General features: G+C 42.9%; 1 protein-coding gene across 2 annotated transcripts in view; it reads right to left on the bottom strand.

Annotated features, from left to right (window-relative positions):
• The window catches only part of BLTP3B (bridge-like lipid transfer protein family member 3B), a 55,007-nt gene extending 30,721 nt beyond the window's left edge, over nucleotides 1-24,286 (bottom strand). For both annotated transcript variants that reach the window (XM_056846882.1, XM_056846881.1), the window contains exons 1-4: nucleotides 24,229-24,286; nucleotides 7,406-7,568; nucleotides 6,552-6,590; nucleotides 3,729-3,820 (exon numbers count right to left, since the gene is read on the bottom strand). In XM_056846882.1, the coding sequence (XP_056702860.1) occupies nucleotides 3,729-3,820; nucleotides 6,552-6,590; nucleotides 7,406-7,568; nucleotides 24,229-24,272 (338 nt within the window). In that variant the 5' untranslated portion in view covers nucleotides 24,273-24,286. The remainder of the gene's footprint in view (nucleotides 1-3,728; nucleotides 3,821-6,551; nucleotides 6,591-7,405; nucleotides 7,569-24,228) is intronic.
• Between the last annotated feature and the right edge of the window lie 350 nt (nucleotides 24,287-24,636).

Here is a 24,636-nt window from a genome sequence, read left to right on the forward strand (position 1 = left end):
TAAAAGCGGAGAAACCTCCTGTGCAGTGGGTGAATAAGGATATGCAGGTAGGCTTCTTTCAGATCCAAGGACGTCATGAAGTCCCCTGGCTGCAGGGCCTCTATGATGGACTTCAACGTCTCCATCCTAAACCTTCTGTACCTTACAGCCCTGTCCAGGGGCTTCAGGTTCAGGATGGCCCTCCAGTCCCCGTTGCGTTTTGGGACTGTAAAAAAGACTGAATAAGTCCCGCAGCCAATTTCCGTTGAGGGAACCGCTTCTATAGCCTGCATGGACATGAGATGAGTTATGGCTGCCAGGGTTCTCTGGTACTTTTCCCTTTTTTGTGATCTGGGGGACCTCAGGAATCTGCTTTTTGGTGTGTTCACAAAAGCCATTCGATATCCCTTGGACACCACTTGGGATACCCAAACGTCTGTGTGGGGAGGGACCCACTTGTGGCTGAAGTGCTGCAGTCTCCCCCCCACACTGCCAGGTGTTCAGCGTCATGGCTTATTGCCCTTGGAGAACTTGTCTCCCTTGGGGTGGAAATGCTGTTGGCCCTGTTGGGGACGAAAAAACTTTCCACTCCTTGTGAAAGGATCCCCTGGAGCTGTTCCAGCTTTCTCTACGCTGGTCTGGCCTGAAACGCGGTAGTGTGTGGAAGGACCTGAAGGCAGGGTAGGAAGTGGTGGATCTCCTATCCTTTCTAGCTGACTTTAGTAGTACCTTCCTCTTGTCCTCGACAAGGATCTTTTCAAGCCTATCCCCAAACAGCTTCCCTCCTGTGAAGGGGTAGGAAAGGGTAAGTGACTTGGTTTTGAACTCATTCTGCCAGGGCCTCAACCACAGGGACCTTCTCATTGCTATGGTGGAGGATAGGTTGCAGGCTGTGAAGGTCATTGAGTCAAAGGACGCATCTGCCATGAAAGCAGCCACTTTGGAGAGGCGATTAAGGCCCTCTACAACCCTGCGGTTCTCGCCTGAATACAGCTGAGCTATCTTTCTAATCCAAACTATGGATGCTCTGGCCATGACTGAAGTGGCTGCCGAGGCTTGAATGGCTAGTGCCGAGGAGTCATGAATTTTCCTGGTCAGATTCTCGGCCTTTCTGTCCATGGGGTCTCGTATGTTGCCCATGCTGTCCTCAGCGGGTAGGTCCGGGGAGTGGACTGCCACGACTGGGGCATCAATGATAGGTACTTGTAAAAGTTCCATAGCCTGAGGTGTCATGGCATAGAGCCACTTGACGCTGGCTGGGAACTGTCTGTTGGCCATGGGCTTGTCTAATTCTGCTTTGACCTGGTTTTCAAAATATTCCGGGAAAGGAAAGGTATGTTGCCGGGGCTGGGATCTGGGGGAAAATTCCTTATCCCCTTTTTTCTTTGTGCTAGTAGTCACTGGAGCAGAGTCTGGCTCTTCATTTAGATCTAGGGCAACCAGGGCCTTTGTTAGTAAGCTCTGAGAATCCTCTGCCCCAAAGAGGCGAGGCTGTTGTTCCTCCCAAACCAGTGGGTTGTCTTCGTTGGAGTCAAATTCGCCCTCCTCTCTGCTCTCTCCTTCAGAATCACCCAAAACGGATGAGTCGTCCTCCAGAGAGGCCCTAGTCTGGAGAGCGCGGGAAGATTTCCTTGCCGCCTTTGTGTTCCAGCCCGGCCCTTTTGTCTCTAGGGGCCCTCACCAGGTGTGCCCTGAGGGTGTCCAGAATCTGAGCTCGTAGCACTATCTTGGGAAAATTTCCCCAAGGACCTGAACAGAGGGGAGAGGGACTCGCTAAAAGCCTGCAGCATCTGTGCCTGCTTTTCCATAACCACCGTAAACAAGTTAAAGGCTTCCCCATGGGAAAGCGGAGAACCTGGGGCAAACGTGCATGCACCTCCCCCCCGCTTTTAAAAGGCGCGCCTTCCCCTGGCGGAGTACTCACGTCTGGCATGCCGCCGCTCGACTCGCCGCTGCGCGGTAACCCATGGGCGCCATTTTCAAGCAGCTTGGCTGAGCGCGCTCTCTTTGTGGCGCCAGAAGCCTCCGTGCCTGAGTTCGTGGCGAGCGCCGTTTTTGAGGCGCCTGGGCTCTCCGCGCCCGATTCCGCGGAACCGCAAAGGCGGCCGTTGGAATTCCTCTTGCGACTCCGCCCTGTCGAGACGACGAGGGCTCAGTCGTTCTCCCTCTTAGAGAGGGGCTCCTCGTCCGAGTCGCCCCGTTCGCCCATCATCTTGCTCTCCGGAGTGAAGAGGGAGGAGTGGGAAGAGGGGGGGGGAACGGTAAAGAAGCAGGAGGGAGAGGCTGGATCTCTCTTTGTTTTTGTTTTTTTAAAAGGAGGAATTAGGAAGTGAAGAGCCAAGGGGACAGAAGGTAAGGATCAGAGGACAGAGGAAAATCCCAGGTGAAAAGGGTACTCCAATGGCGGAGCCTACTGGCGAAACTGCTTCCCTGTACAAGGCAGGACGGAAACTGGATATGGGTGGAGATCCCGCCCAGGAAGACAGGAAGTGAAGCTTTTAGTCCTGCCTCCCTGGGCACGTGATGGTAAAACCCACAGTTGCAAGATGCCTTGAGAGACCAGAACGAGAAGCAAAAGTCACAATGTATCTCAGAAACTTAGGAAGTTTAGATAATGCACCTTGAATGCTGTACAGCTTGTAAGAATCACATGTGCTGAAGGACACAGTCTCTAAGGAATCTATATGCCACTAAAGGTAAAGGTCCCCTGTGCAAGCACCGGGTCATTCCTGACCCATGTGGTGACGTTACATCCCGACATTTACTATGCAGACTTTGTTTACGGGGTGGTTTGCCAGTACCTTCCCCAGTCATCTTCCCTTTACCCCCAGCAAGCTGGGTACTCATTTTATCAACCTCGGAAGGATGGAAGGCTGAGTCAACCTTGAGCCGGCTACCTGAAACCAACTTCCGTTGGGATCGAACTCAGGCGTGAGCAGAGCTTGGACTGCAGTACTGCAGCTTACCACTTTGCGCCACGGGGCTCTACTTCTTTTAATATATGACTCCCAACATAATAATCAAAACACTTTTGTACATGTGCAAGAAATGAATCTGTACAAGAAAGTATTTGTCCCCTCCAGATATCATTACAAACTATATATGAAAACACCTCTGAGTTTCCTAAGTACAATGTTCTTATGCGGGGGGTGGGGGGGTGGAATGGGGGGGAGAGGCCATTGCTAATTTTCTCCTTATAAGTCAACGATCATATTGAGAAAACAGAACATGAACCAGCCCTTGCATGGATACAGCCACTGTGACTAATGACCATTTTAAGTGGTCGTGGTAACTGGAAAAAGCACCATCATAACAGGGTTGCCAACAGCTTACAGGAAGAGTTTCCTGCCCCCTCAATAGAGGTTTAATGGGGCATTATTTACCATTTACTTACTTCCATGCCATGAAAAACTTTACCTGTCCACTTCCACATACTTAATAAAGGGTCAGGGTGTTTTTTCTACACTGCAATCCTGGAAATGCAGACTGCGAGCTTTGTGTTTACTCTAGTTCATTCTGGGATTTGATCCTATACACGGGAGGGGTGATATGGAGAAGATAAGCAACCACTGACCTTCCAAGTTCCTACACATCTTGCTCTTCAGAACCAGATTATGTATTTAGTCCAACATTAGTTAACAGATTGAATTATAACAGTACATTAACACAGAGAAATCATGTCTCCTGATTATATCCTAGCAGATATCCCACCTCAATTGTATAAAAACTTTTTTTTAATAGCAACTGACCTTTGTCCTGATGCAGTCGCTATAGGTGATGGTCCATTAGGGGCACGTGGCTCTTCACATGTACTCATTTCCATTATAACTTTATCCAATGACTTATGATATACGAAATAAATTTGGGACACATTTGTTAACTGATTAAATTAAGGCATCTCACAGACTTAAAAAAGAAATATATCAACAAAAGCAGGGAGTAGTCATCAAAACGTTTCAAGACTGATTTGATAGGTTTTATTTAAGCACTTAATTAGACAATCAAATCAAATGTACTATTACATATGTCAAATTTGCCCAATCAAGTTTTCTTCAGTCTGATTTGTTCCAGATCTGAAAACCCTAAGAATTACAACACTTAGCAACAAATCCAGAAGTTCAACTCTCTGTACTGTACTCAAAGTGTAGTTAGTGATCTACTGATTTCTGTCTCAGTAACAGAAAAAGGAATTAGAAGAGCACTTTCTGAGTATTTATCAGGAAAACACTCCACAATGAGCAGCCGAAAAGTTCTCCACCTAAGTCCAAACCTGACTTCATTTTACTCTGGCTGAGAACTGTCAGCTACTCCTCTATTTGTAAGAGAGTGATCTCCTTAAGATTTTTTGCTACATAGGGTCTCCTCAAAATGATACTATTTATCCAGGAAAATATACTTGTGTAGATATCTGTGCTTACAGTCTTAATTACAAGTGTTTTGGAAAGTCAGTTATTTTCAGTACACAGTCGGGGCTGCCATTATTCTCTCAAAACACTCTTGTATAAAAATGCTTCTACAGACTAATTATTAAGACAGGGAATTTGCTAAACAAAAGCTGCTTAAGGAAAGCAAAATCTTGTTCTATGACCCAATTACACCTTACCAAACTACATTCCATGAATGTCAGCAGTCTAATCAAGGTCAACAATTAAATATGCAAATAACACAAATACATTACCTTAAAGAGCAATCTGACTTCCTGATATGATCTTATCAGTGGGAACAATCAGCTTCTGGCAGCAATGGCAATTATGCAAATTTGGCTTCAGAAAGCTCATACATAAGGTGATCTCTTTAATGAACTTAAAATTAACTCTGGTCAGCCTGCATGGCACTTACTTCACCAAGCACTGCAATTCTTGGTCATAACATATATACCTTCAGAATGTCATGTCAAATAGTCCCAACCTGGCAGCTCTAATGGCAGGAGACTGGATTTGACTATGCTTCAGGTATTTTAACCTCTCATAAACAATAACAGCAGAGAAAATGGCACACAAGTGACCACAATTCTATTGGATGAACCCTGAAAACGTTAACAGTTGCTATGCAGCTACCTTAAGACTTGAAACAGTTATCTTGGGGTCAGTAATGTGAGGCCTGCAATTCAAATTTTCCCAGAAAACTCAACATCACTTAGGATGTTTCCAAGTCAAAAAGGAGAAGAATGAAAAATAATAATAAAGGAGACAGTAACCCATTTTCAAATTACCTAATACATTTGGAAATATTTGGCAGGAAAGGAAGTGACAGCAAAATAGAGGCTGTATGTCTGGGCGTAAGGAATGCAAAATATTAAGCTTTCTGCCTCTACAACAGAAATAACCTGATTCATATTCCATAAAACCCAACTGTGCTATTATCAAGTCCCTACACAAAAGTACCAATTCTTTTTAAGTTAGTTTGTGGCTTTACAGTGCAATTCTAAGGTGAGTTACTCCAGTCTAAGCCCATTCATTTAAATAGTCTTAGACTAGAGTAACTCTCCTTAGAATTGAACTGTTAATATCTTAACTTTTTTCCTACAAGAGTTAAGCAGCGCTAGCAATCTCTTGAAAACTAGCCTAAACTAGAGGTTCCTCTACCACCTTAGGCAGGGGTCCCCAACCTTTTTGAGCCTGTATGCATCTTTGGAATACCCCCGTTCCAAACTAGCCCCATGGTACACCATGGCGCTATGAAGAAAGAAATGGGACCTTAGATGATGAAAGCAAGTTTAGCGGCGAACTCGTGACGAGGCTGCAACATCATCTTATAGGACGTTTATAAGATCCTATGAGATGGAGATAAAGTCTGTTAAAAAGGAATTTTACACAGCTTCCATCGCGTCCACTAGCTCATGCCCAGCTCAATTATTTAGGGTGATTAAATGGTCTGGGACCATCGTACCGCCTCACCCAATGTACCACCCAAAGAGTGCACCGCTCATCTGCAGATAATCTTCTGGTGGTCCTTGACCCGAAAAACATCTGGCTGTCCTCAACCAGGGCCAGAGCCTTTTTGACTCTGGCCCCAGCCTGGTGAAACACTATGCCCAGTGAAGTTCGGGCCCTGTGGGATCTAAAGCAATCCACAGGGCCTGTAAAATTGAGCTGTTCCATCAGGCATATGGTTGAGGGCAGCGACCGTCTTCCAACTGGGTGGGCCCCCTTCTCCTTTTTCCCCTCCTTCTCTGTCTCTGCTATTTCCCACAAATAGTATAAATTGTTAGTGCTGCTGTGTTATTATGTTAAATTATAGATGTATTTGCTGCTGTGTCAGAAGGCTGCCAATTTTACTACTGTATTTTATGTAATTACTTACTGTTTTTTATATTGTTTTAAAGGGTTGTGAGATGTTCTGAGCCTGACTTAGCCAGGAAAGAGCAGCCTAAAAATCAAATAAATCAAATCAAATCTGTGCTGATGAAACTAATATTCTTTGGATACGCAGATCTAACCAGATCTGCGTATCCAAAGAATATTAGTTTCATCAGCACAGATTTGATTTGATTTATTTGATTTTGGTAATCAAGTTTTTATAGCATAACAGTAAAACGTCAGTTAACTGTGTAAGTTGAACATCAAACTCACCAAAGTGATTGGATGGGTTTTCAATTTTGTCCACGGTATCTGCAAGATAACAAGTATTATTCTAAAACAATACCAATGAAAGAAAAAAAAAGAAAATAAGCGGTAGGAACCCATAGCTTTAGAAAATGTATGAGGCACAATGACATCTCATACTATGTACACTAGCAACAGAGAACACATCTCATTCTCCTAGAACAGGATCACTGGCTTTTTCTTGTTTCTAGAACAATTTTAAGTTCTTATCCATCCTCTTTGATCATCATCTTAGGTCCTGCTTTGTCTCCCCCCCCTTTTTTTTTGAGGTGAAGTAACAAGGTACAGGCCCCGACCTGGATGGCCCAGGCTAGCCTGATCTCGTCAGATCTCAGAAGCTAAGCAGGGTCAGCCCTGGTTAGTATTTGGATGGGAGACCACCAAGAAATACCAGGGTTGCTGTGCAGAGGAAGGCACTGGCAAACCACCTCTGTTAGTCTCTTGCCATGAAAACTCCAAAAGGGGTCGCCATAAGTCGGCTGTGACTTGAAGGCACTTTACACACACAACAAGGTGCAGGGCCATCTCAACTGTGTCATCCCAGCTCTGGAATGCCTTCCCCTTGCATGTTCACCTGATGTCAGATTTGTAACCTTTTGAGTACTGGGTAAAGATGTATTTATTCTCCCAGGCTTTTAGGGGGATGATTCCCCCAAAAGCCTGGGAGAATAAATACATCTTCCCCTTGTAACGACAGCCTTTAACACAATCAATTTAAACTGAACGAATTATTATTTTTTGGCCCTATAAATATTTTGAATCTTTAACCACAATTAGGAGAGAAAAATGGTATGCATTCCTGTTCTAGAATAATCACTTACTCTAATAGATGCTTTATTGCAAAATACTTTGTTGATGGCAAGCCATGTGGGAAGATCCAGCATATTTTGAAGCACTTCTTCATCAAGCTCTAAATTGGTTAGTTGGCCTTCACCTTTAAGAGTACTCAAGTTGATCTTGTCGGGTGACAGGTTTTTGGTGAACCTAAGAGAAAATATACGTTAATATACATTAATATTGAAGTTCCTTCGCCATAAAGAAGCTATCCTACTCATAATTAAAGCAAACATGTATAAATAGTCTTTAAAATCATAGTTCAAACAACTTTTCCCCCTGTGAAAGGTATTTTTGAAAATTGTCTATACCAAATAATATCCATACAAATGTTTGGGCTGAATTTTTTGTCTCTTGCCTACAATAGGAATCTGCAGACCCATATGAGTACAATGTTACCATTGTTCTCAAGTTTAGCTGAGACCTATGACCATTTTTCATGTCTATTAAATAGCTAACAGTAGAAAATATAACAACTTTCAGCACTACCCAACAAGATGAAATAGGAGTGCTGCAAATAAAGGGGAGAGTTGTGTTTAAACTTATAGAACCTTACAGTACCGGTAAACCTTTGCCCTCTGACAGCATCCTCTTACCGCATGTGTGACTTCAAGCACATGTAAGCCCTACTCATATCATTAAACATTGCCCAGAGTTCCATTAATGACCATTTTAAATGCTTCACTTATTATTTTCGTTTGCTTACCACAAATGCTAGATTAAAATATTGAAGTCTTGAAGCCAGGCGATGCAATCCTTTGGGGCGGGGGGGGGGGGGAGAAAGTCCATAGGGAATGGCACGACTTCGTGTAAGTATGAGTTATTCCAAGGTAACTCCTACTAACGCCTGAGAACAGGACTAACTAAGCTAAATCTGGCAGTTACACTGGCATAGCTACACCGCTTACTTGCCCCAGAATATCTCAGGTGTAGCCAGGGCCAGTGCTACCATTAGGTGAACTAGGCGGTCGCCTAGGGCGCAGACCTGAGGGGCACAGTTTTAAACTTGGGGGGGGGGGAATGCAACTGATAATTTATATTTTTTTTAACTTTAAGGTAAGTACCACAACAGTGCTATGGAATGTAATTAATTATAACACCCCCTAAAAGGTTTCGTGCTTTTATTTTTTCTTCCAATACATCTGTTTTTAAATATTGGTTAGCAATGGGGGGGGGGCACAAGTAGTTAGCCTTGCCTAGGGCGCAAAAATGACTGGCACCGGCCCTGGGTATAGCTGAGCTATGCCTGTGCTCTGGCATAAAAAAGGGTGTTCCCAGGGGTAGAGATAGAGTTAAGTTGGTTCCCTGTGGACCTTCAGCCTGGAAATTCCCTTTTGGAAGCTCAAACTTACGCTGTCAAAAATTGTGGAGTAGCCCATAGAGCTCCATTCTAAGCATGTTTCAACTGCCCCTCCACCTGAGCAGCCCCACCCACAATGGGGTGGGTGGTGTGCAAGGGATGCTGCTGGACATGTGACAACTGTCTTTTGCCCTGGCATTTTGGACCGCTCTTCGGTCCCTTTCAATGGGCGGGTGGTTGCCCAATGGAAGGGGGGCAGTGGGAATGCCTTCTTGACGTTTGAAGGAGCCCTATTCATGTGGCCATGGGAGGGAGGGTGACCTTGATGGGGCTGTGTCATCATGGGCTTCACCCTGAAAGACAGCCATGGTCTCCATAGTGATTGGTCTCATAGGTCAGTCAAACGTTTGCAATTCCATGGTATCTCCAGATCCCACCAGGAGACTGCCCTCCCTTCCATGGCCCCTTTAAGGGGGCAGGATGGCAAGACACTGACAACTCATCTGCCTGTTCCTGCCCCTCTCCTTCCCTGGGCTGGGTCTGGCCACTCGCTCCTCTCCAGTCCCAATCAGCAGCAGCCGACCTGCCTGTCAGGGGCCCGCTGCCCCCCCCCATGTTGCAGCACAACATTGCAGCTTAAATAAAAATAAATTCCCTCTATTTTGGGTGCTGGCCACAGTTTAACTAAGGCCTTAGGGAGTGGCTCAGTAATGCCAGAGCTGAGGATTGCTCCAAGATGATTGGGGGTTGGAGCACTTTCCCTATGAGGAAAGTCTGGGACTATTCAGTTAGCAAAGAGATGACTAAGTGGGGACATGATAGAGGTTTATAAAATTATGCATGAGATGGAGAGTTGACAAAGAGAACAGCTCCCTCTCCCAAAATACTAGAACTCAAAGGCATCTAGTGAAGCTGATGGGCAGTAGATTCAGGATGGACAAAAGGAAATATTTCTTTACCCAGCAAACGATTAAAATGTGGAATTCACTGCCAAAGGATGTAGTGATGGTCACAGGCATAACCAACTTTAAAAGGGGATTAGACAGATTCATGGAGGATAGGTCTATCAGTGGCTACTACCTATGGAGACTAAAGGAAACCTCCACATTCAGAGGCTGTAAACCTTTGAATCCTTGTGCCAGGAAGCAACATCAGGGGAAGGTCTTGGCCTCTATGCCCTGTTGTTGGACCTCCAGAAGAACTAGTTGGCCACTGTATGAGACAGGATGCTGGACTAGATGGGCCACTGGTCTGATTCAGCAAGGTTCTTCTTATGTTCTTAATATGAAAGGATATCTTACATTCAAATTTGACACTTGTTGGATTATACAAAAATGACAATATCCATTTTTTCCACAATCCAAGGGACTGATTTTCCCATCTTCTCAACACTCACAATATTGTTTTAAAATCTAACAGAAAATCATCAAGTCAAAGCCATCCATGCTTTCTGAAAAAAACTTTTCCAAATGTCCGGGAATGGACTCCGATGCCATGGTCTCTGCCACGGCAACAGAGTCCATCCTGGCTTTCAAAGCAGACTGCCCAGGCGTGGAAGCCTCCCTATCTTCCTCTACCAGCCCCTACCAGGAACCCTCAGCCCCACTTATCTGCAAGGGGGCAAGAGCAGGAGTCTACGGCCCCCACAGTCCAGGAGGGTACCAGCCCTGCCCACTCACCTTCTCAATGGAAGGTGCAGCGGCAGAACCCTCCTTCCTAAGGCCAGCAACCCTGCAAAAGCACTGGCTGGCAAGCAGGGAGGAGAAGCTGCCAAATGCCTACACCTGGGAGGCAAGGTCCCAGGTGGCGGGAATGTGGGAAGGCCAGCAGAGCTGGGGAAGACGGCTCACGATATCCCTGGGAGGACAGGGAGAGCCAGACCAAGGCTCAGACAACCATGGGTTAACATAGTGTCGCGGTTCGGGCCGTTAAGTGCCTACACTCTTAGAAAGGACCCCTTCCTGAGAAGGGATATGTTATCTTATTCAGCGAGACACCACTAGACCGGAATCAACGGTTCCTAGAAACTTGTTATTGCTCCTAGGACATCTCTTGAACACGCCAATAAATTTATAATAATGGACAAGAGTAGAAGTATATAAAAAACACATTTATTTACAATATATAATATATGCTTTTTGGTTGCAAAGCCTTAAAATATCATATAAGGATGGACATCATTTGTCTTAAACATGTTTATGTAGCAAGTAATCATTCACATTCTCTATGCCTCCATAAAGGAGTATCTTAGTCAGAATATACTCATAAAGTATCCTTAGTGAAATGCACCTTCATTCAGAATATAAGGTTACAGAAATCCTGTCAAAATATGGTTAATTCTTTGGAGAAAGATTTGGTTAGAAGCATCCTAACTTAAATCATTCAAAACATCATAACATTTCTGTACAGAAGACACACTATACCTTGCTGTGTCATCTGTGTCATCTGGAGTCCTTTAAGAGTCTAAGCTCTATGAGAACATATGAAGTTATCCCAGAGCATCTGTATTTGTTAAGTCTTGAATCCTTTAAAGACTTCTATTAATATTCTTAACTGATCATCATTAAGATCAGGCATTGTGTATGTACATGCTATGCATGCTCTTTCTAGTTTTAGACAGCAATGCTGAATATATAAATACTATGTGTTAGCTTAAAGCTGTTTACAGTCTCTTTGACTGTGCCAATCTGTGTATGTGCTGTACAATGTATCAGCATTGTGCATATCTCACAGATTACAGAGAGTCTCCTTTCCCTTCAGGAACTTCTCTGGTCTCTTGCTCTGAGGAGGTTCAGAAGTCCCTCTGTTAAGTAGAGGACGTTCTGACACAATCTCAGAAGTCTAGCTATTAGCCCTGTATTCAGGATGCTTCTTAGCATTGGTAAGCCAAACAGGCTTAGTTTGTAAGAATCCATAAATACAATGGACTCTCAGTGTTCCAATACATGGAAAGATCACTGCACTTAGATTCCTATTCAAAGAATAGGAATTCTAAGGGTCTCTATCCTCTTCTAGGAATAGAGCAGTCTCACAAGAAGACTGTAAGATATGTTGAAATACCCAGATCTTGATACTTCAAGATATCTGAGAACTACTGTCCACGCAAGGACAGAGTTTCAATGTTTTACATCTCAAGCCTTTTGAGATGGAAAAGTGTCATTCCAGACAGCTGCAGTCTGTCAGTCATAACACTCTTAAAGTGCTAGCTGTTCTGCAGCTGTATTTATGCTGTTTCTAGACCCATTAAGAGTGTTCCTTTATCCCCTCTTCCTTATCCTTCAAAAGGGTACCTTTATTCTCTCTTATCAGATACCAGGAGCTTAGTGGCATCTGCTCCTGTCCTCTGATATCTTATTGTCCAAATATGGACATCCTTCCCTTTCATTCCTCTGTGCCTAAAGTATAAATACTCATTTCTGAGTTACATGATCACGTTACATATTTAATTTCTATACCATCCTCTTCGTTAGGACAATACGCATTAAATGAGACTACTTAGAAATCTGTAGCACAACGTTTAACTATATAACTCATGAAACACAATTATAGCTGACATTGTCACTTGCAAAGTGTCATTGTTTACATTTGGTTAGCTGTATAGCCTTCAGAAGGCAAGAAAGCATATTACTCTTATCTTAAGAGAACTGTAATGCCTCAATAGCACAGTTTCAGCTATTGAGACCTTGAAAAGGCCTTTGAGATTCTGACATCTGGCAGCTGAGTCAGAAAGGTGACTTTTGCACACTTTATGGACAAAGTGCTTTATGCTGCCCCTTCAAGGGAAGGTGCTCAGCTCTGCCCCTTCAAGGACAAAGCCAGAGTAACTTTAGTAGTTAGCTTTGATAGACCTAACCTTGAGAGTAGTCTGTCAGCCTGACACAGAGCTAGCCTGTCAGCATGACACAGACTTTCATTATACATTACACAAACCTCTGTATGTGTATGATGTGTTTAAGCTCTATATGGAATTAATTCTGCACATGTTCACATGATTACGTCAGGGCCTAGCACAATAGGCACAGGGAAAAACGGAAGCACCTGGGAGAAAGGGGTGGGGGCTGGGATTGAAGGGGGAGATAGGGATAAAGGGCAGCAGAACGAACTGGAGAGGAGAGTGGACTGAAGCCTGACCCAGAGAGAGCAATAGGCAGAAGTACTGGGTGGTAAGACTGGGGAAGCGTTGTGTCCAATGTCTGCACCCATTCTGAGGCTGGCTCAAGCCAGGGATGCAAGAGAAGGACCCCGAGGGCGGTGCCTAGACTTACACCCAACAATTTTCAATTACAGTTCAAAGGGTTCTACAGTAACTCTTATTGCTTGGCTGCTTTGTCATCTTCAAGAGCTGCCAATATTGTTTTCTCTGAGAGGGAAAAAAAAGATTATAGGAACCAGCATCCTTCTTGAAAGGAATATTAAACCAGAAGTGGTGTGTATACAGGAAATTATTTAGCCAATTAAACAAATAATTACCTCACTCTAAAGCTGATTATTAAATAAATTTAGCTTAGGAAAGCACTGAGGCTGTCTCAGCTATAAGAGTCTGATGACCCAATTCCCAACATGCTGCAGCTACTTAGTACTGGGGTAATATTTTTTTCTACCAAGATAGAAGTCTCAATGGGAGGGTAGCTTCCTAGGCTGCCATGAGAAGTGGGCAATGAAAACAATTAAAACAGAAGAGTAAAATTATCTTGTTTTTAAAGAACTCTATTGATAACAATGATAGAATAGCTTGAAATAAAAAAAAAATCAGGAAGACTATCAAAGACCAGCAAAAGTTGGGATTTACCCAGGCAGGGCAAGAGTAATTATCTAGCCAATGTGATCTCCAAATTGTTGGTTACATCAGTTTACCTAACAGGTTACAGTAGCTTAAGGGATCGATTCCACAGACCCTTCCAATAGGCTCAACTAAAGAAATCTTTAGAGGTAGCAGCACAGGTTTCTTGTTCACTGACCATTTTGGAAGGGGCAAAGTAAAAATTTACCATGGCCAAGTAGCAGAAATACCAGCCTGCCCTTTTAAAATAAAATAATAAAGACAAAATTTTATGCTGGAAGAAACAGGCTTAATAAACCACCAATATGACACCTTTCAATTATTTAATATATAAGGACCAGTTTATACAGTCAGCAGGATCTAGGGGTAAAATTTATTTTATTTATTTATTTAGTGACTTATAGCCTGCCCTCCCTGGTCAGGGCCAGGCTCAGAGCAGGTAACATAATTTAAAATACATCGATAGTGATAATCAATAAAATTAACAGTAGCTTTAAGTTAAAACAATAAAATCCCAATTAAAATAATCCTCAACTCACACACTCAATATGGCACCTAAATTACACCCATATTCATGTTTGCCCAAAACAAGCGACAGGTTGCCCCCTCAAGGTAACATACCACAAACATAAAAGGGGGGAGGGGTGGGGAGACCAGCAAGATGTTATCTGCGGCTGTCCTCAACTGTAGACCTGGCAGAATAACTCTGTCTTGCAGGCCCTGAGGAACTCTTTAAGGTCCCACAGGGGCCTGATGTCCCCGGACAGATCTTCCACCAGGCCGGTGGTTGATTCTGTATGGACACTAAAAGAGAATAACAGTATAAGCAGGCTGCACCACTGCAGAAATGGTGTCCACAATTCATTATTTTGTAATATTATTCCTGCTTTACAAGGTATGAATGCAGTATCTCCTGCTCCTTCAGTTACAAAGGCCATTACCCAACATTCATTTCTATTTCTTTCTTTCCCCCTGTTCTTAGACCAAGGTCGAACAATAAAACTTAAATAGGACCTATCTCTAAAAACATCTCCCTTCCTCTCTGCAGCCTCCAAAACATGAGGAACAAAATAGGTACGCTGAGGGTCAGAGTCCTCTAAGAGAAACTGAACCTTTTGCTCCAAAGCTTATGTTCAAAATGCTGGAGCCAGGGAGCCTTATAAGAGTCCTTGAGGGTTAAGCTTACCAAGCTATCCTCCAGGGCCTCAAAAAATAGATGAAACCAATAATTAAAGGCACGAACTCAGGCACAAGCTTTTATTGAGCTAAGACCAAACTCATAAGGAATGGCTGATGATGAAATGCACCTGGGGAGCCCTCCAATTGCTCGAAGGAGTGAGGACTATCTGGGGAAGGACAGATATTTCTGGGGGGGGGGGGAACAGATATTGATAAACCTGATACTGCTCCAGGTTAATACTTTCTACCCAAGGAGAGCAGGGTGGAGAAAAAGCATATATGAATCCAAGACTCAGCGCTCTCTCATACCAGAAACAGAAATGAACTGCTGACCACAACTGAAGCAAAAAGATGAACCAATCAGGAGATGATTTGACTTTTATAACCACCAGGACTTTTCCTAGTGGACTGACAACTAGCACAGGGGCAAGGGGACTGGCCCAGGTGAGGCACCACCACCCAGATGAGTCATGTGAGCATGGTGGCCGTGACTAGCTGGAGTGGATTGTGGCAAGGCAGGCGGGCGAGGAGGATGCCTCTGTGCCAAGCTTTGCTGGTGAGGAGTGTAGCAGTGCCTCCTTCTCTCTAGCCAGCTCTTCCGCTCTACATCAGGGGGTGAGGCCCTTTCCCAGGACCGTTCTGATTTCCCAGTTTGCCTCTGGCATTAATACAGGCAAAGTACAACAGACATGCCACAAAAACTTGGAATGGCGAGGGCTTGATAAAGGAATAGCAAGCATGTGATATTGGGAGGAGAAAGTACTGGTGAATCTACAGAAGTTGAGGAAAGGTATAATCTGAAAGAAATGGGAGCGCCATGAAGAAACACAAGTGCATATTGCACTAACCACTGAGCAAATGTAAAAGCAAAATAAGAGTAAAATAGCAAAAGAAAAAAATTCTAGGTACTGTGAACATAATGCACAAAGAAAAATGAAATAAGTAGACAGAGATTGTCAGAATTCTAATGATAGAACATGACCCCTAAGAATCAAAAAATACATTTCTATTTAAAATGACAATATTGCTTTCTCTGTAATACACAATTCTCTGGAATGCTAAACATACTCTAAGTCAACAACTTCGTCCATAGTATTTTTTAGCACGGTAAAAAAAAATCGTAGTGTAATGACTGAGTTGTGGAACTAGAACCTAAGGTATTTAATTAGAAGCATATTATCCCTCTTTTCTTACTGGGGCTATAACACAAGTTTAAAAAGGGCAAACAAGGACAGCACAAAAATAGACAATGAATGAATGCTAAGAACCGACTGCATATAAGAGGAAACCCGATTAACCTTCCTAAAGTATATATAAGCAGTAATCCTGTCAAATCTCATTACATGGCCAAGATCTTATGAAAAGTAACAACTTAGTCTTGACTAAACCGACACGCATGATGTAGTGCTTTTAAGCAACCTCTAGGAAAACTAAAAGAATATAAAAGTGCATATTAATAACCTCACAGGTCAATATTTAGAAATAGTTACCGCCAACAAGACTAATATGTTAAATACTAAAATTTACAGAATAATTTGCAGAAGGTACTTAATGGGATGTTCCAATTAAAGAAAATAAGTTTATTCTGACCCAAACTTCTAAGCAACAGTTCTAGCCAAGTGAGTAATGTAAATATGGTAACCATAACTGTTCATGCCAACAGTGGGTATACATGTTATACATGGTTTCAAAAAAACTTAATGGAAGTTTAAGACTATGAATATTATGCAGTTTTGCTAATAATGCTATTGCAATCTGACAAATGTAATAGCTTTACCCCCCTTTTGAAGACACTGAGATGGTGATTAGCAGCACCAATCATAATAAACAAAATGAGAGGCAGGTTGTATACATCATGTACACAAGTCAATAAAATCAGTAAAATAAATTTTGGATTTATCGGAAAATCAGCATTACATACATTTCTGTTTTCCCAAAAAATTCCATTCCCTCCCCCCTCACACACAAATTTCCCCATGGCTTCAAACTTTCTGGATATTTTACATCTCTGCTTGGGACACAGAATGCTTAGTAATGTAACTGATAAAAACTGCTTCCTTTACTACCAGTTAGCATATTTACAAAACCCCAAGAAATTCCATGCAAAAGGATCCAAGGTTTTATTAAAGGTATTATTATATTATACATACAAAACACCATAGTTTCAGAGAAGCTCCTGGTATCTTATTTGTAGTTAAGATAGTCACAGCAAATCAATCTCCAGCAGGGGCCACTGCAGGGTATGGGACACAGGGGATAAATAAGGGAGCAAATTTAAATGGAAAGAGGAAGAATAAAATAAGAATTTGACTAGAGAGAACTCAACAACTAAATATTAACCCACATAAGCACTTAATCACAATATTTAATAGCCAAGTAATGCAAGATTAGTGAAGCAATACAGTAGTCATGAGGGGAACTTTTCATACAGAATATTGTTATTGGAAAGAGTCCTTCAGTGGAAACCATTCCCACATCTTCAATGTATCTCATTCTCAACTCAGCCAAATATGAGGATACTTAAATCCAGAGACTGGAACTGTGATTGGACAAGACAGATCTTTCTAAGAACCTGGAAAACACCCCAGGTTTAAAGGAAAATCTTAACTAAAAAAATCCACACTGGGGGATTAAAAAAACGAAATAAAAGATGCAGTGCCTGTAGCTTTAAGAAACAAATGCCTTCTGTGGCTGCTGTTAGGCAACTACAACAGTATTACCAGTTGAAGCCTTGGTTTCTGCCAGTAAAAGGCAAGGGGAGGGAAACAGTTATATCCATGGCTGCTTTAGCCTTTGAGGGAGGACTCACTGGAGCCAGGCCTACCAGCAACAACTGACTGGGTAACTGGCTACTACACAACCAGCCTGACTCACCTTGGCCCAGCCAGTGCTGTAGTGGTTAGAACTTCACAATTGAACTCTGCAAGACCCATTTTCAAATCCCCGCTTTTCAACAGAATCTTGCCGGGTCCACATTGTGGAGAAAGGCAGGGTATAAACTTAGAAAAAAATATATATAGCTGAAAGTGGGAAGGCAGACAAAATGTAGATTGATGGGTGGGAAGGAGAGAAGGAAGCAGGGAAAGCAGGTTCCTAGGAGGAGGGAAAGAGGACTGGTGTTGGGACAGGAATAATGGGGAAACTGAGGTGCCCCTTGCAAGTCCTTCTGGGTTCTCCACTGTCCAACCGGGCCTGGCCCAGTCTCTGCACTGTGAAACTCAACCAGGCTTTTCCCAGAGAGGCTGCCAGGGGTTGAGAAGGAGGGAAAACTGAAGACAGGGAGATAAAGGTAGGTTGGCTGGTGGGTGGGAAAGAGAGAGGGAAGCAGGAGGAGAAAGGCTATAAGGGCTTTCAGGGAAGGGAAAGAAGAAATAGTGGGGATGGGGAAAATGAGATGCTCCCCTCCAAGGCATCGCAGGTCAATCTGAAAAAATGTACACATCAAAAAGAACTGAACTTGAGAACTAACAGTTATCTCTCCCACACACACTATTTTACCATGGAAGCCATAAAAAGCTACTCCCACATATGAAAAGAGAAGTGGTTGCAACTTTAGGTGAAGTCTGTCTCAGCATATTGTTGCATATATGAATTGGTTCTAAGTAGCATAAGGTAACATAGTATTTAGGCTGCCATGACAAGATTAGCATCTTTTGTTTGCTTAGTACCAGGAATGTCTAATCATAAAGAGATTTAATTATGACCAAACTGCATGACAGAACAGATTAGACTGAAAGTCAGGAATATCTGGAAGGTATCCAGATCCTGTACATTCAAAAAATAATTGTTGGGTTTTTTTTGGGGGGGGGGGGAGATTGGTTATTTTGCTCAATGCCTCTTGTACTCCCAGAGAAGAAGGGCTAAGGAGTTCACATTAGAGAAAAGATGACAAAGGAGATGATATAATAGAGGTTTATAAAATAATGTATGACTTGGGCAGATAGAACTTTTTCTCCATCTCCCAAAGTACTACAACTCACAGGCACCAAATGGAGTTGACGGGTAGTAGCTTCAGGTCACAAAAAAGTTGACTGAAAGAATAATTTACTTGCAGAATCAATACTACAAGATGTTGAGAAGACCATTAATTTATTTGGCTTTACAAAGTAATAAACAACTTGTGAAGTATAGGTCCACTGGGTATATGGTAAAGTGTTGAGCTAGGGTCTGGGAGAACCAGGTTCTAATCCCCACTGTGCAACTGAGGTTTTCTGGGTGATTTTAGGCCAGTTATAAACTCTCAGGATAACCTACCTCACAGAGTTATTGGAAGGATAAAATGAAAGAGAGGAGAATGATGTAAGCAACTTTGGGACCCCACTGGGGAGGAAGGAAGAGTATAAATTAATAGATAAAAATACATGGCTATTAACCATGAGGACTAAATGGAACCTCCATATTAAGTATTTGAAGTGCTGTCACTTAGAGGAGGGTAGGGAGGTGTTCCTGTTGGCAGCAGAGGATAGGACTCACAATAATGGGTTTAAATTAGGGACGGAAAGGTACTGGCTGGATATTAGGGATAAAATTTACATTAAGAGTTGTTCAGGAGTGGAATCTGCTCCGAGGTAGGTGATGAGCTCCCCCTCATTAGCAGTCTTCAAACAGTGATTGGACAAACACTTGTTAGGGATGCTTGAGGATGGTCCTGCATTGAGCAAGGGGTTAAACTAGACAGCATGTATGGCCCCTTTCAACTCTATGATCCTATGATTCTATTCAGACAGTAATTCTCTGAATACCAGTGGGAGGGCAACAACAGGAGGATGCTTTGGCCTCCATGTCTTGCTTGCTTGGCCATCTGGGGGCATGTGGCTGTCCACTCTGTGAAACAGGATCTAGACTAGAGGGACCATTAGTCTAATCCAGTATGGCCGTTCATGTTTTTGAATACACTGATACATAAAAGTACAAGTATAAAATACACTTTAACTACATTTCCGGATTATGATCTCCCCCCCACCAACCCTATCCAGGTGCATGATTGGCAGGCAGTATGTATTCACACAGGCCTATTTGTGTTCTTGCATTTAGTAAAAAAAAAGCCAGCAAAACCCAAGTTTGATTTTACGAACCACTATGTCTTCGGCTCACACTCTTGGACACACACACACACAAAGTTATTGAAATATAGCTTAGATTCAGCCATACTGACATCCAGGAGTGGAGCAGAGTTCAGAACCACCTGCCCCCAACTGGGTAACTAGCAAGCAGAGGCGACTTCCAGTGCAATCCCAAAGAAGTCACTGAAGTCAGTACTCTTAGAAAGGTTACCTTTGTTTAGGATTACACTGTAAGGCTGCAACACTAAGCACATTACTAGGGAGTAAGTCCCACTGAACTCAGAGGGACTTGCTTCTGAGTATACATGTTTAAGATTGCACTGCACTCAGAAGAGGGGAAAGATCTGACATTGATGCTTCAAGATTTCTGGTCTGGAGGCATAAACCTGTAGGGAACTGGGACTGCTCAACAAAAATGAATCCTTGTCATAGGCTGATCTGTGATCTTCAAGTTAAGGCAATATTAGGAGTTCACTACACCTAACATACATCCCATCACAGAATTGTAGTAACTTGGAAAAGAGAATAGTATCTGGGCAATTCACAACCCTGGACTAGTGGATGGTCATTCCTGCCCATCCTGCCCATCACAACCAGCCTGCACAATCCAAATTACTACATGTCACAAACTGGTACACTGAAGAAAAGTGCTTACTAAAATATACAGTAGTGCAACTTACCAAAATATTTTAAATACATCCATCAGAGATGAACAAGCTGCCTAGCCTTGTCCCCAAAACATCACTGAAATTTCTGTCCTCCCTCTTATGTATAAGTATTACAGACCAAAGAGGCTGTCACTCACTCTATGATCTAGCACAGTAGTTATAAATGTAAATGCTATTCACCAATATAAAATTAAATGCTTCAAATATGTCTATTTTTATTTATTTACTCATTCATTTGTTTAAATATGGCTTGCACCATTGAGACAGGAATGTGTGTTTGTGTGTGCGTGCATCAGGGAAAGTATACAGGGGAAAAACCTTTCTATACATATGCTACAGATTTTTCTTTAGGTAACTTTCCAGTGCTAATAGTTGCAGAAGATTCACTGTTTCTTTTACTCAATACATCAGAAAGCACCTTGTTGGTTATACTCTCTCAAGAATAAAACACACTATGTCATTCAGTAAGTATAAATAGATCATCTGAGATTCCAAAAGTGGCACTCAATACAAGATACTTAGAAGTTCAGATGATTCTGATATTTTCTGGTGGTGGTAGAAAATGCCATCAAGTCACAACTGACTGATGGTGACTTCGTAGGATTTCTCAAGGCAAGAGACAAACAGAGGCAGTTTGTCGTTACCTGCCATAGATTTCCTTGGTGGTCTCCCATTCAAGTACTAACCAGGGCTAACCCTGCTTAGCTTCCAAGATCGGGATAGCCTGGGCCATCCAGGTCAAGGAAATCTTTTTAAAAATACTATAACTATTTATCCACACTGCAATAGTAATGGGAAAAGATTACAAATTTATGCCCAGTAAAGTTTACATTTTCTATAATATCAAAAGCATGGTCCTTGTTCAGGTGGGTCTGGAAGTTAAATATCAAATAATGAAGCTAACAGTGAAAAAAGTGCGTTTTCAATATTCACCAACGTTACTCCACAAAAAAAGTCTCATGTATATTAAGGTGAAGAACACTTAGCATGTTAAATATGCTTTGAAATTTTAAAAAATTCAGAATAAAATGAACATGCACATCTGAAGTTGTATTTCTCTTTAATAGTCTGTACATTTCGTTAACCCTAACAAGGAACATAAAGATGCATCAAAAATAGACTGTAACCAACAATGAGATGCAGCTATTTCACCCACAATCTTCATACACATATAGAGAAATAGTGGCATATAACATTATATATAATTTTGTGAAACATTCTGAACTTTAATAACACCAGTTATGAACAAAAACTGAAACCCCATAAGAGGTTTATTGCAAATTGTCATACCATCAGTTCGAAAATAACTTTTAATCTAATAAAATCATGTTGAATAAAACAAGTAAACAAAAAGTTTAACAAAGATACCAAGAACTGAACAGGGTAAACAAGCTTTATAACCTGATACTGCATAAAATTTATCTCCTTTTTCCTTGTATTGAATTAAAGAACTTAAACAACCCAATTCAGTTGTATTTTTTAAAAGAAAAAAAATTAAAGAAACTTTCCCCAAGCCAAGGTTCCATACCAAGAATTAGGGAGTGGGTGATAGGAACTACTTCAGGGAACAGAACTACTTCAGGGCACAGATTGCTTCGCTATTATTACTTCAGCATTATTACTTCATACTTATCATAAAAGTCATAGGCAGTAAGTTCAGGATGATACAAACTTGGTTAAAAAAAAGGCATGTGAAAATTGACCCTCTTCCACAAATAAATTTTAATCTTATCTATTACGTAAAAGTATACTTTTACCGCAGCCACTCCTCTATTTTATGGAATAGCCTTCCTGAGGCTATTTATTGGGAAGGCTTCGTCTTGAGATTTTACAAACTGTGCAAGACAGTATTATTCAGGAGAACCTTTGACACTGCCACCTCATTTTAATCATATATGGTTGTTATTTTTTATTGATTTTAATTACATATTTTTATTACCACTGTAACTTGCCTCAGGTTCAGCTGGTCCCTTCCAACTCTATGATTCTATGAATGGGTCAGTATTTGAACAAATACTGTCTATAAATGATGGTGTGCACATTCCTTTCAACTGATTGCTTTTTAAGTTTTTATTTTATATTCTTTCTATCATAGCAGTCACCCAACCAAAGCTTACTTTTTAAAAAGCAACAAGACGAAACCACTCAGAGCTGTCTCATAATTCCACACGGAATTGAAGTTGGTATAAGTAGCTGAACATTTCCAGAAACCAAGGAGAAACAATTAATAAAATGGAAAAATGTAGGCCAAACACGGCACAAATCCGTTACCTCTGAACAAGACCTCCCCACATTCTGGAGAAGTGAATGTAACATTTTGCAATTACATCCTGTTCTCATTATTGACTGTCTGTCAAGCTCCAAGCACAAGAGGCAAACCATGCTGAACTTCCTCAATTCTTGCTTTCCTCAAGCAACTGACCATGCTAGCCACGGGCGCCCTTGGCTCACATTATACTGCAGGCACAACCAGCAATGAAATCATCCTTCATGTTAACAACACACAGCGGGTAGCCGTGTTAGTCTGTCTGCAGTACTAGAAAAGGGCAAGATTCCAGTAGCATCTTAAAGACTAACAAAAATATTTTCTGGTAAGGTATGAGCTTTCGTGAGCCACAGCTCACTTCTTCAGATACAGCTTAGAAAGCTGTATCTGAAGAAGTGAGCTGTGGCTCACGAAAGCTTATACCCTACCAGAAAATATTTTTGTTCACAACAGTCAAGCTCAAAGATTCTGTGATTCATTGGGGCCAGCACCACAACATAAGCTTTTTTGGCATGCTGAGCAGACACCTCACTCGCCTGGCACGACTACAGCTTGCCAAGATTTCTTCCGGATTTGTCATCCCTACACAAATCTGGCGTCTCTAGACCTGTGGAAGCAGAGGATGTGCCCAGTGACATCAACCGCGCCGCCGCCGCCCGCTCCTCCCACAGACAACGTGTCAAGCACAATTCACAACCCACCCACACTCTCGCCTATGTGCTCCCCTCAAGACGCACACTGTTCAGTCGCCCTGCAGCTGCACACTACAAGGCATAGGGCTACGCGAAGGGGGCCAGCGGCCGAGCTTCGCCCTCTTCCCTTGGACGATGTGTGGGGGGCGAGGCGGCTTGCATAGCATCCTTGGCACCCTGGTTGTGGTCCAGGAGGGTGGGGCGAAGACCCGATGCGGACTCCTTCCCTTCTGCCCTAATTTCCTTGTGCCATCGCCAGGCGGTCCCATTTCAGGCACTCTCAACTTGAAATGCAACCCTTAAGGATGTGTAGAAACGGGCAAGAGTCCAGTAGCACCTTAAAGACTAACAAGAATATTTTCTGGTAGGGTAGGAGCTTTCGTGAGCCACAGCTCACCAGAAAATACTTTTGTTAGTCTTTAAGGTGCTACTGGACTATTGCCCTTTTCTACTAGCTGTGTCTGAAGAAGTGAGCCTGCGGCTCACGAAAGCTCCTACCCTACCAGAAAATATTCTTGTTATTCTTTAAGGTGCTACTGGACTCTTGCCCTTTTCGACTACTGCAGACAGGCTACCCACTGGGAATTACCTTAAGGATATGGTTTTTGATAGCCGGGCGCTTCTTTAAAAACAATAATAATTCCAGTTTTCTCGAAACAGCTGTCATTCCCCCTCAAATGCTTTCCATCACTCGCCTAATTACCTCATGGCTAAAGGGAAAGGTGCGCTAAGGCGGCGGCTCGACAGCACCCCCCGAGTCAGTCCACGGGAAGCGCGGGAGAAGGGGGAAAAGGGGACCCCGATGATAAACCACCACTTCCGCCACCTCCCTCCCTCCCCACGAAGGTCCCCCTCCACCGACCTGGAAAGGTGCTTTAGGATTTGCTTTTTGATAATGCCCGCCATGGCCACCGCCCGCCGGTCTCCGGTTCAGGGAAAGCAAACGGGACTCCGCGTCCGACCCATCCTTCCGCTTCTTTCTGCCTGGCGCCGGGGAAGGGAGACCCCTCCGCTCACCCTCCGTTGGGCTCCGCCGCCATCTTGATTGCGGTAGAGCCAGCTGATAGCCTGAGGGGAGCGGGGTGGGGGGAAGGGCGGCGCCAGGCGCGAAGGGGACCGCCTGCTTCCGCGATACAAAGGAGGAAGGCCGTGGCCGAAAGTGGGTGGGGCGAAGAGACGTCGATCTTACTAACGCCGCCTTGCTCGGGAGACCGTGTCCGCCGGAGGGGGGATCCCTTTGCTCAGGATGGAGAACCCCAGGAGAATTGCT

This window comes from Euleptes europaea, chromosome 3 (genome assembly GCF_029931775.1).
Source record: "Euleptes europaea isolate rEulEur1 chromosome 3, rEulEur1.hap1, whole genome shotgun sequence".
Lineage (NCBI taxonomy): Eukaryota > Metazoa > Chordata > Lepidosauria > Squamata > Sphaerodactylidae > Euleptes > Euleptes europaea.